Here is a 12,862-nt window from a genome sequence, read left to right on the forward strand (position 1 = left end):
CATTCTGGAACCCAACACTGATTATGGGTCAGCATTGTAAACACATGTCAAATATTACCTGATTCTACTGTTGGACTCAAACTATCATTTTCAAGGGGAGGACTGAATAAGTTTGCATAGACAGTTGCTATTTTGGATACATAAACAATAAGTGCAGACCAGCTTAATTTGTTCCAAAAATGTAGCTGCTAGGAAGTGATTGTTAAACTCGGAGTTGACTTGTTGAAGTCACTTTTAATCCTTATATGGCAAGGCTGTGTGAAGACCATTTGCAAGGATACTTTTTATAAAAAAATCTTTATCATATTTATGATGTGCCCACTAAGGCTCAAGATGGAAATAATTTGTAAAGTCTCATTAAACAAAAAATGTTCATGCTTTTAGAAAAGCAAGGTACTGGACCTGGAGAGCAATTTAACAAAGACTAGAACAATGCTCAGAAGAGCAGAAGATGATGTATCCAAATTTCAACAGCAGCTGACTTTACAGCAGGTAAGCACTTATGTTTTTTTTTACTATACTGTGTTGTATGCAGTGTTGTATACATTGTGGGGAGCCCAAAAACAGGTCATGTCTTTCCTGGGGACAGATGGATACCAAAAAGTAATTTGTTCAAGATTACAGCACGAAGGCTGAAACTTTATGGGTCCTGACAAAGAAACCCCTGGAGGTAGTCCTGTGGACACCAGCTGTGAGAAATTGTTTGAAGTCCTGTAAACCGCACTGGTGACCATACGTGAGCTTTCTGGTTTTAATGCAGTTGTTTACTGGCATTAAAAATAATTAAGCTCTGTTCTCTTTGTGTTTTAGGGGTTGTGATGTTTAGTGTACTAAGTTACATATTTGGTGGGAGTGCCCTGAAATTTTGGAGCAGGACCTTTGCCTTACTTCAGAGGGTCACAGGATTACAATTGCAGCAACAACCTCAAATTACACTACTAATGAGCTAATCGGGAACAATTCACATAGCTCACAAAGATTAACTTACTTTATACTTATAGTGGTAGTGGCTAAGATAACTATAGCTAAATTGTGGAAGAAAACTTTGATTTCCCTCTCTCAGATCTAACAAAAGATCTTATGAATAATGACCCATAAAAAGATGATCAGTAACAAGAATGATGCCAAGAATAAATTTGAAAAAACGTAGGACCCAAGGGCCCAATATACACACATTCAATTATCCTCTTAATATTGTACCTGGCAGAGTATTGGTTGAGGTCTCCAGGTTCAAACCCCTTTTTTTCTTTCCTTCCTCTTTTCTATTCTCCTCTTTTTTGATCTCTTCATAATGTTGTTGAGGCAAGTATTGGATGGGTTTTTGTGACATTGTTCTTTAGATTTTGTTGCAGTTATTGATATGTAGCGATAACCCTGGAGGAGCCGTTGGTAATGTGCCAAGGTTCCTTTTCCCAGTTATTGCCCCACAGCCAGGCACACCTGCACTTTTACTCCCTTGGCTCAAGGAACAGTCCAGGATTGTTGCTTTTGATGTTTTAACAAAGGGTTGAGTTTGGATGGGGTTTGGGGAACATAGGATACTCCATTAACCTACTATAATGAACTTGAGGACACTAAACTTGCTTCTTGAAACTCTGAACACTGTCCCTGTGTAGCTGATAGTGGACAGGCACTGCAGTAACAGTATTGAGGAGGTTGAGCCTTCCTCAGTGAACAGTCCAAGCAATAGCTTCACAAGGAATAGAATGACTATGCTTCTCAGGCAAAACTTCTTCGCAAACATAAAGCTGACCTGCTAGCACACAAAAGGGGTGATGGCACTCAGCCTCTAGGATTTCTCCTTTCCTGTACTCACAGAATGCCTGTGAACAAATGGTGGCCACCTACCAATATTTTGCAGGCAGCTTCTCCCAGTGGTACCAGACTAGATCCTCAGATGACAGCCCTTTGGCCAACCTTCAGCAGCAAATAGTGGTTCCAGGCCCTCCAATCTTACAGCTGGGGCCTCCACTCGATGAGCACATGGCAGAATGCACAGGAAGGGCAAACAAGCCCAGTGATGATCTCTCCCTCTGGAAGAGGATGAGACTGCTCTCTACTCCAAGGTATTTATGAATTCTCCCAGAATCCTCTGGCCAGACCTCCCAGGAATTGGCTGGGGCTACATAAATATTAAGCTGCTGATTGGTAGGCCCCCACCTCTACTACCCAGAGCTGTTCCAGGTAAACAGGAAGAAGCAAACAATCATGCAGCCTCCGAAGCACAGACCAGACCAAAATAATTAAATGCAGTTCCACTGATTACAATGGGCTAAAACTAAATTTACCTACACTAACACTTAGCTTTAAATCCCAAACAAAATTCCAGCCTCACTGGGTACAGTGAGCTAAACTATATTTGCCTAACAGAGCAGATTAACCCCATTGACTACAATGGGCCCGAACTAAATTTACCTATCCTAACACCTGACTAGGAGAGTGCTACAGACAGATAGCTGTGTCCTATGGCTACACACAATGTAGCTTCTCAATGTTCTTCTGGATGTATGATACTTACTCTTGAGTTGTATCTATTAACTTGTATAATAAATATATTGATCGTAAAATAATTATGCTCAAATTACAGAAAGAAAATGCAACTAAAGATGAAGAAATAAAAAAAATACATTTAGATATTGCTCATCTTCAAGGAAATGAAACCAAGCTGAAAGACAAGTGTGAGGTAACTAATTTTTCTGCCTTGGTTTAGAACTTTTTCAGCTTCCCCTACACCTTTGTCACGATATTTGGTGTTAGTAGAAAAAATATATAAATAATCTAGTTTGTGTTTCAGAAACTGTGGCTTTTGCTAGCTTTATGACAGATATTATTAATATATCTTTTATACTAAAGGAACATATGCAGATAATATCGAATGAAAAGAAGGTGAAGGCCGACTTAGAACAAATGCTGAACAGACAGGTAAGAGAGTATAGTAAACATGGTGTTCACAACCTACTATTAAAAATATGGTTTGCGCACTGTGACCAAGCTAGTCTAGGGTCCCATTCACATGGGCTGTATCCGGTCCAATCAGCAGGGGATCCGAAAACATATCCCTTGCTATATCAGAGCAGAATGGAACGGGGGTCACTTTTGTGACATCCATATTTGTTCAGTTTTTATCTGCAGGAACTCTGTGGACCCATATTGGATCTATGGGCAGCCTGATGTTACATAGTTAGTCTGGCTGAAAAAAGACAAAAGTTCATCCAGTTCAACCATTAAAAAAAAAGAAAAAAGTTATAATCTTACACCCACAGTTGATCCAGAGGAAGGCAAAAAAAACCCTAACAAAGCATGATCCAATTTGCTCCTGCAGGGGAAAAAATTCCTTCCTGATCCCCCAAGAGGCAATCGGATAATTCCCTGGACCAACTTTACCTATAAATGTTAGTATCCAGTTATATTCTGTGTATCCAAGAAAGAATCCAGGCCTTTTTTAAAGTAATCCACTGAGCTGGCCAGAACCAACTCTTGAGGGAGTCTATTCCACATTTTCGCAGCTCTCACTGTGAAGAAACCTTTCCATGTTTGGAGATTAAATTTATTTTCCTCCAGATGTAAAGAGTGCCCCCTTGTCCTCTGTGATGACCTCAGTGTGAATAAATCTACACTGAGTTCACTATATGAACCACTGATGTATTTATACATGTTGATAATATCCCCCCTTAATCTCCTCTTCTCAAGAGAGAATAAATTCAGTTCTTCTAACCTTTCCTCATAGCTGAGCTCCTCCATGCCTCTTATCAGTTTGGTTGCCCTTCTCTGTACTTTCTCCAGTTCCCCAATGTTCTTTTTGTGAATTGATGTCCAAAACTGAACTGTACATTCCAGATGAGGTCTTACTAAGATTTGTACCGGGGAAATGATATCTCTCTCTCTGGAGTCTATACCTTTTTTAATACGAGAGGATTTTGCTCGCTTTAGAAACCGCAGCTTGGCATTGCATGCCATTATTAAGCTTGTGATCTACCAGAACTTCCAGATCCTTCTCCACCATTAAATCCCCCAGTTGTACTCCCCCTAGTATGCATGCATATTCTTAGCCCTCAACTGCATAACCTTACATTTATCAACATTAAACCTCATTTGCCACATATTTGCCCAATTAAACAGTGCATTGAGGGCTTGTAAGTTGGAGACATCCTGTAAGGACGTTATTCCACTGCACAGCTTGGTGTCATCTGCAAAGACTGAAATAGTATTTTTAATCCCAGGTAAAGAGGTAGGTTGAAAAAAATGGAAAAGGATGCACACCTTTTCAATTTTTTGCTGACTGTAGACAGACTTGGAGGTAATTGGATGTAAACAGATGCATGGAGCTTCCCATCAAGTCTGCCTGAAAAACTGACAGGCGGACCTGATCAGACTGCCCGTGTGAACGTGGCCTAAAGGTTCATGTACGTTGTACATCAGACTCAGAAACAAGCAACACAAAAAGCATCACTAATATTTTTATTTTGTCACAATAAAAGGAGCATTAGAAATTGTCCAAGATTTTAAAAAATTACCTTATGACCTTATGTGCACATAGCAAAATTAGTTCCACAAGAGGATAACATGCGTTTGTGGTTTTATAATAGATTATAACTTTGGTTTAGGGTCTGTCTAAGTCATATGTTTTCCTCTTCATGCTGTGTGTATACAATAAAATAACATTCCTTGCCAGAATATTTCAATTTCGCAAGAGGTCCAAAACCAATATGATTATCTGTTGTCTACAGTTTGCATATCCTTTTGGAATTAAGATATTTCTGTTGTGTGGCAAGTTATTGATTCTGCTGTAAACTGCAGTTCCTGCAGAATTTAGAAGGATTTCATTTTTTTGACATGGCAAAGGCCATAAAAATCCCCTTTAGTGAAGTTTGGTTATGTTAGCATCTACCACATATATCCTCTTCTAGCCTTCCTTTTCTACTGTATTGACCTGATTGAGGAATTCAGGAAAATACAGCATTGGAATTGACAATCATCGGAAACAAACATATTAGACATGTTGCTGAGATTTTTGCAACAGTTTAGCGAATGCATAGCATTTGTATGGCGAGTTCCTTAAATAAATAGACAAGGAAGGGTCTCCATTTGTAAAGAATTACTGTGATTTTCACAAACCATGATTAACCACTTGCCTACCGGGCACTTATACCCCCTTATTTACCAGGCCAATTTTCAGCTTTCAGTGCTGTCGCGCTTTGATTGACAATTGCGCGGTCATGCAAGATTGTACCCATATGAAATTTTTATAATCTTTTTCTCACAAATAGAGCTTTCTTCTGATGGTATTTAATTGCTGCTGGGAACCTTACTTTTTGTGCTATAAGCAAAAAAAGTGCAAAAAAATGTGAAAAAAAAAAGTTTCTTTGTTTCTATTATAAAATTTTTCAAACAGGTTATTTTTCTCCTTCACTGATGTGCGTTGATGAGGCAGCACTGATGGGCACTGATAGGCAGCACTGAAGGGCACTGATAGGCGGCACTGATAGGCAGCACTAATGAGGTGGCACGGATAGGCGGCACTGATAGGCAGCACTAATAAAGTGTCACGGATAGGTGGCACTGATTGGTGGCACTGATAGTTGACACTGATACTGGGTACTGATAGACAGCACTGATAGGTGGCACTGACTGACATCACTGCTGGGCACTGACTGGCGGCACTGCTGGGCACTGACTGGCACAACCGCTGGGCACTAACTGGTTGCACTGACTGGCAGCACTGCTGGGCTGCACTGATAGGCACTGGTGGGCACAGGTGGGTGGCACTGGTGTGCACAGGTGGGTGGCACTACTGGGCACAGGTAGGTGGCACTTCTGGGCACAGGTGGTGACACTGCTGGGTGGCACAGGTGGGCGCACTGCTGGGCACAGGTGAGTGCATTGCTGGGCACAGGTGGGCGCACTGATGGGCACAGGTGGGCGGAACTTGTGTGTGGCACTGCTGGGCACCGATCATCAGGGCACTGATGATCAGTGACCCTGATGATCGGTGCCGATCCCCGCTCTGACAACTGCCGGTTTTCGGCAGTACTTTCCTCACGATCTGACAGCGTGAGGAAAGTGCAGCCGAGAACCGGCATTTGCATTTCCCGGTGATCAGCGTGTCATTGGACACGGCTGATCACGTGGTAAAAGGCCGCTGTGATTGGCCTTTTACCACGTCACGTGATCAGCTGTGTCCGTAGGACACAGCGATCATGGAGATCGCCGGGTGCGCGCCCCCGAGTGCGTTCTGGTAGGACGTCATATGACGTCCACCCAGAACTGGCCGGCCGCAGTGCAGCCGTCATTGGGCTATCTGCGGTCGGCTATTAGTTAAGTATTGTTACACATTTTGCTATCTCATGGTTTCTTTTAGTATTCTATATATTAATAAAGCCTAAGTGGCACTTTTATCTTCTCACTGAGGAACTCTGCCTCCAGTCCTGGATTTTGCTTGAGCTATGCTCCTGCTGATGTATCCTCTTCACCAGAACACTCTTTGGTCACTACTACAGACATTGGTCTCCTTTGGACTCTCATATTTTCACCCTCTCTCTCCACTGGTTGCTTACTACTAGACTCTTATTGTAAGGAAATATATCTTATTAACTGGCATCCATTTTGTATAATGCCTCCATTTCTAGACGTGTGGACAGTTAGTTTCGGTTTTGTAACTTTTCTCTTGTTTTCTTAGACTAGTTTAATTCCTGTAAACGAAACTACCTTATATGGTGTCCCTCAACTATTTCCAGTTTCTGTTCTTCACATAACTATATTGATAAGAATGGAATGTTTTATTGGTCATCCTGAGATTAAGCAACGCCTACTGAGTTCTGTATAATCGTTCTTGTCATGCATTAAACTTTCAGAGATTTAGCTTGCTCACTTTGGTGTCTGGAGCTTTATTTCTCCCAGGCCTGAGGGTGAAAATAACAAGGACAGTGGCTACAGACATAGGTTGAAACCTTGCACTTCCTGTACAGCTGCACCCCTACACTTCCTCACTCTATTGAATTCCTGTTCTTCTAGCACTATTGCTGCACAACCTATTGTCCCCAGACTCCGCATATCAACACATTTCCACCTGAAAAATCTGCCTTGCCACCCTACTGCCACTTTTTTTTCATAATTGTATACTTACGGATTTTTCCAAAGCAATTCAAAAGAAGGTAAAAAACAGCAATATATATAAATGTGACATAAAAATATAACATCTTTCATTTTTCTGTGATGCGATATGACCATATGCTATAACACTGCTACATACAATTTTGTACACTCTACATGTACCACCTATACTTTTATGACAATAAAATTGTTTAGATTAAAAAAAAAAAAGAATATGACATCAGATGAAACCAGAGCTACAAAGAATACAAACTAAAATGTGTAGATTGAAGATAGTAGGAAGGTGGCCATGAAGAGAGCAGGCTCCGTAAACGGACATGTAATATCACAAAAGACTATTATAAGCAGCTCAATACTGCATCAGCTCAATGCCTGTCAGTGTGTATCTGCCTGCCTGTACGAGGTATGAGCAGGCAGATACACTGACAAGTCTGCAGGAGTCCTGCATGGCACCAGTGATTTGCTAATCGCGGGTTTACAGGCTCCCAGTTAAAAAAAATTATAAATGCACATTTTTTAGCTGCAATGAAAGATATGCATTTATTATTTTTTTTTTTAAAAGGTGAACTTATCCTTTAAACCTTGTATCCACCACCAGAAACATACAAGGTTGTTAGTACAGTGTTCTTTACAGGTTTCTTGCCCATGTAGCAAGAGACCATCCATGAAGGCAACTCTGTTTCTTTATAAAGAACAACCATAGCAATAGCATTATGAGGTTTTATCATGCTGCGTTTGTAGCAGCAAATGGCACCCTTTCATAGCAACCTAGGGGTTGATTTAAAAAATACAAATAGGAGGGGGGGGGGGGTCTAAAACTGGTGCACTCACAATCTGGTAGAGCTGTGCATGCCAGCCAATCAACTTCTAACTTTAGCTTGTTCAATTAAGCCTGACAATAAAACCTGGAAGCTGATTGATTTCAATGTAGAGCTGCACCAGATTTTGTACGCTCCAGCTTTAGTAACGCAACACCATAGAACAGTCTTTCTCAACCTTTTCAACACAGAGGAAGCCTTGAAATAACTTTTCAATCTCAAGGAACCCCTACTAAAAAGTACTATATCTATAACTCCTGATACATTAGTAAGATGGTCAGTGGGAAGAATACTCCTTACACATGTGGTTATTGGGAAGAAATACCCCCTTACAGATAGCTAAAAAGATCAATGATGTCAGTGGGAACTTATCTGAGAGGTAAAAATTGCTCCTTGCTCAAGGAACCCCTAGCAACCTCTGGAGGAACCCTGGTTGAGAAACCCAGCCATAGACTGTATACTTTGCTTGGAATTTTCCTCAGAGCTTAGTTAATTAAGTTGAAGCTTTACTGATGCTTAGTATCCAGTCATGGCAAGCAAAAATGCTGTTGTTTCTTTTTTCCTTGTTGGGTATTCTTTGCAAAGTGAAATTTCACCGCATTCACTAAGCTCTCTGGAAAATTCTCTTGTAATGTGCCACTTCCCTTGCAAAGTGAACATCCTATTTGACTTTAGTAAATCAGCCCTATAATTTCTGGTGTTTGCAAAAATATTTCACTTGAATTGATCATTCAACAGAAAGAAAAACAGTAGCCCACCAAAGGATCTTCTGGCAGCCTTTTTCAATTGCATATCTTTTGCAAAATAGGCTGCTTTGCTTTAAATTTTTTGGCAACTTTTGTGTGTATTTCATCCCCTGCAATCAAACTTACTAAATAAAATATCTGTTACAGATTTGCCATTGCCTTTGTGACACTTAAAACACACATACAATTAAGAAGTGGCCAGGGGAATGTTTTAAATCGGCATGGTGCTAGTTTTGAGCAGCAGAGGGGGACCTTTATGAATGAAACTAGTCATGTAATAAAATTGTCACCCTAACCCTGTTTTACACAGCCTCACTATGTGACAAAATTGAAAAATTTCCCTTTATGTAACAAGTAGTCAATGTTTTGCTATACTTGATAAGGCTTTGATATTATACCAAATAGGATATGGCAACCCCACACTTTATAAAACTCTGCATGGCACTGTGTACTTGTGAGATTGCTACATACAATTCTAGAATGCCTTCCTTTTTTAACAAAAAAGACAACATCTGTATATAATAAAGGCACTATCCTCAATTTAATGGGAGCCACTTGCCCCATAAGACTTAATGGTAAGTGACCCCAGATGTTTTGTAATACTTGAGAAAATATGTAGTTAATTCAGTTCACATAAACAACCCAAATCTCATGGTAAATATATTCCAAAATGTTGAATATGAGATGTAGCATCTGAAAATGGTGTTGCAACAATTTTTAATTCTCTCAGATCTCCTGATGACCACAAAATTTTATATTCTGTCCAATTAATAGCATAACCACAGAACTGAGAGAAAGAATTTATACTTTGACTTAGTTTAGATATTACCTGAAGTGAGCTATTCCAAAAAAAAATTGCATATGATAAAATTGCTGTGATAAGTGATCCTGCTGCGATGCCCTTACACTTGCCATAATACATAGGCCTGAGGCTTTAAGAAACCTAGTTTCATGCCCCTATAAATCCTACACACAATCGAAGCACTGGTTGGCATTGCTGTGAGGTTTGAATCAATGGATTCTCTGCTGGTACCCATTGATGCAAGAAGGGTTAATAGTCAGTGGAGAGGATCCTGCCAGGAGAAGAAAGTATGCAATTTCAAACAACAGGCTAATTTTATATAACGCCAGGTAAAGCTGTCAATGATGAGCCAGCCAAAATTCGAGCTGTGGGTGGTCCTGTCGGCATCCTCCTACCCAACATCTTTCAATCTGAAAATCAGAAGACAGGCTGAAATTTGTTGGATGAACAGCAGCTGTTCAGGTATTTTGACAGCTGCAAAGAAGCTAGCATTTAGCATAGTGGGAACAGAAGGAGAGGGAGAAAACCAACATAAAGGTGCAAAGGTATGGGTGGTTAGAGGGATTAGTGTGGATCTCTATTTCCTCATTAAAACCCTCTGGGGCCAAGGTTCCGAGGGTGTAAATCCAGAAGGTTTCACGATGGCATAGCCGTTGAAAACTTTCTGCAGTTGGAAAAGAATGGGGGACGGATTCAATAGCCCATAGTACAAGTCCTCTTATGGACATGTTGTGGTTTTCTAGAAAGTGCTTTGGGACACTATCTGAACCATCCTCGATGAGGGGTCTGTGTTTGCCTAACCTCTTTCTAAGTGTCCGGATGGTCCTTCCAACATAGAATAGACCACAGGCGCATTTTATGCAGTAGACTATGTACTCTGATGGGCAATTGTGGAAACCATTAATCCTGTTAGTGGTTCCTTTGACTGTGAAGTCTTTTTGGCCATGGGTGATGGAATGGCATGTACGGCAGAGTGTTTTACGGCATTGGAGTTTTTTGCACCATGATCATTGCCATATGCCATACCAACACCCTGATCACCGCCATACCAGAGTCCTGAACACCGCTGCACACCATACCAGCGGCCTGATCACTGCCATACACCATACCAGCTTCCTGATCACTGCCATACCTCATACCAATGTGTTGATCACCTCCATACCGCATACCAGCATCCTGATCATTGCCTTACCAAATACCAGTGTTCGGCATTTTAGATATATATCCCATAATTTGTAGACTCTAACTTTCACACAGAATAAATAATACACACTGTGTTTACCCAAAAAATGTAGAAGAATACATTTTGGCCTAAATTTATAATTTATTTGCTAAATTTTATAACAAAAACTTTGCAAAATGTTATATTTTCATTTATATAGCAAAAAATAAAAACCCAGTGGTGATTAAATACCACCAAAAGCGCTATCCATCTAAAAAAAATGATAAAAATTTATTTTGGGTATAGTGTTGCACAACTGAGTAATTGGCACTCAAAGTGCGACAGTGCTGAAAGGTGAAAATTGGCTTGGACTGGAAGGGGGTGAAAGTGTCCGGACTTGAAGTGGTTTGAAATCATATCTAAATTCAAGAAATTCAAGAACAAAAAATGTCAAGTCCTTAGATGTGGTGGATGCATTAGACAATTCTACAAACAAGATATACCTGGGCTCAAATCCCAATAACTTGTACATTCATTTATCTATCAGGTGCTAAAGGGGTGTAATCACATATTATTACTAGAAATTCTGAAAGAACCCTCTGCACACTGCTATATACCATTTCCAGCAAACTTTGCAATAAAAATATCGATTTTCAGTTCACACATATTGCAATACATGTTTAAGCTGGCCAACTGCATCAAAGCTACTAGGTTTAGGTCTGACTACTGACCTGTAATGCAACAAGATATACCTGTGCTATTATTATATACTGTATTATCTTCTGAGGAACACTTTTGTATACTTTACTTTTAGAACAAGAAATTGTTGGACTTGGAAAATAAAATAAAAGAGCTTAAAACAGACCTCAGATCTGCTGAAGAGACCAGGACCAGCATGGAACAGAAGCTGGCAGAGGAGCAGGTGAATGTATTTTTCAGGCTATAACTATTGACAGTTAATAGAACCCTGTTTTTTTAAGGACATCTAATGATATAGTTATATGTATTGTTTTTTTGTTTTTTTTAGGGTGGGTGTTTGGTTGTTTGTCATTCTTTTAGTTTTTTATTTTTGTTTTGTTTTTTTATGCAGCATCAAAACTTTATTAAAAAAAAAGAGCCAGTACATAACCATACATTACACTGTCCAAGAAGGTCACAATCCAGAAAAATTTTTTCAAAGTGATCTCACATCTCAATAATGCAATATTAATGCACCACTACACATCCAAACCATTTGTAGTGCTACCCCTTGAGAGCCACTGTATTTGGGTCCCCCTATTTCCTGCACAGCCAGGTAACATGCGTTTTCCAACTTTCATTCAGAGTCAGTAACCAGTCCATGGGCTTGTTTTTGTTGTTTTATTTTGGGGAAACAACTTGGATAAGGCCTAGGGGTATATGGGCTGTCCAACTTGACCTGAAACAATAACTCTGAGGACAAACTTCTGTACAAAAATAATGGTTCCTGGACTTTCTACTCTCTTCAGAGTGACATTAGTCTCTTGACAGGTCAGTAGCATAGTCTCTGTGAGGAGATCACAGCTAGAAACTGCACATCCACCTGGCTGTCTTTGAAGAGTATCTTAGAGCAAGAGATTCTACAACAGTCTTGTAGCACTGTTCTAGGAAGAATTGGTTGGGTATAGCACCTAGCAGTCCTCTCTCTTGTAGGCCCCGGGGTGTAGAGGTACTCACACTGTACTTGTGTCCTGAAGCTTTGGAAAAACTGCTTTCAGGCCTTTCGCTGAGCTTCCCTTTCAGGCTTGCAGGCTGTCCTTCCTTAGCGGACTGTAGGGCAGTGGAGTGCCCTCTGTCAACTTCCTTTTCCCATTCTTCCAACCTCCAGCCTGGAGGCAGAACCCCCCTTCTCTGAGGTCCCCTCCCAGGCTAACACAGCAGCACACCTCATCTCTCCATCTTCTACCCAACTCCCCTGCTGGCCAGGCTCTCTCATATTTATGGGCTGATAAGGCCACCTTGCCAGTCCTCCCACTTGGGGATTGGCCAGATTTCCATAAATATGCTGATCAGCAACTTCTGCCCTCCACCCACTAGCTTCTAGAAACTGCTCCAAGCTTCTAGAACCATAGTGAGGTACCAGAGTCCTGACCTGTAGAGCCCTCCAGCCATGCTTAAAGTAAACTCACTTACACCCAGGCTTCTAACAAGTCTTCAACTACACTACAAACTATGTACACCAGAGGGTGCTACACATATATACATA

The 12,862-nt window shown here is 40.6% G+C and overlaps 1 protein-coding gene across 3 annotated transcripts in view; it reads left to right on the forward strand.

The window, feature by feature from the left end:
* The window catches only part of CALCOCO2 (calcium binding and coiled-coil domain 2), a 113,398-nt gene that overhangs the window by 72,311 nt on the left and 28,225 nt on the right, over positions 1-12,862 (forward strand). For all 3 annotated transcript variants that reach the window (XM_089674362.1, XM_089674363.1, XM_089674364.1), the window contains 4 exons: positions 385-492; positions 2,588-2,683; positions 2,854-2,922; positions 11,453-11,560. In XM_089674362.1, coding sequence (XP_089530488.1) covers positions 385-492; positions 2,588-2,683; positions 2,854-2,922; positions 11,453-11,560 — 381 coding nt within the window. The remainder of the gene's footprint in view (positions 1-384; positions 493-2,587; positions 2,684-2,853; positions 2,923-11,452; positions 11,561-12,862) is intronic.

Source organism: Staurois parvus, unplaced genomic scaffold (genome assembly GCF_062004578.1).
Source record: "Staurois parvus isolate SC_StPar_1 unplaced genomic scaffold, SC_StPar_1.0 ptg000151l, whole genome shotgun sequence".
Lineage (NCBI taxonomy): Eukaryota > Metazoa > Chordata > Amphibia > Anura > Ranidae > Staurois > Staurois parvus.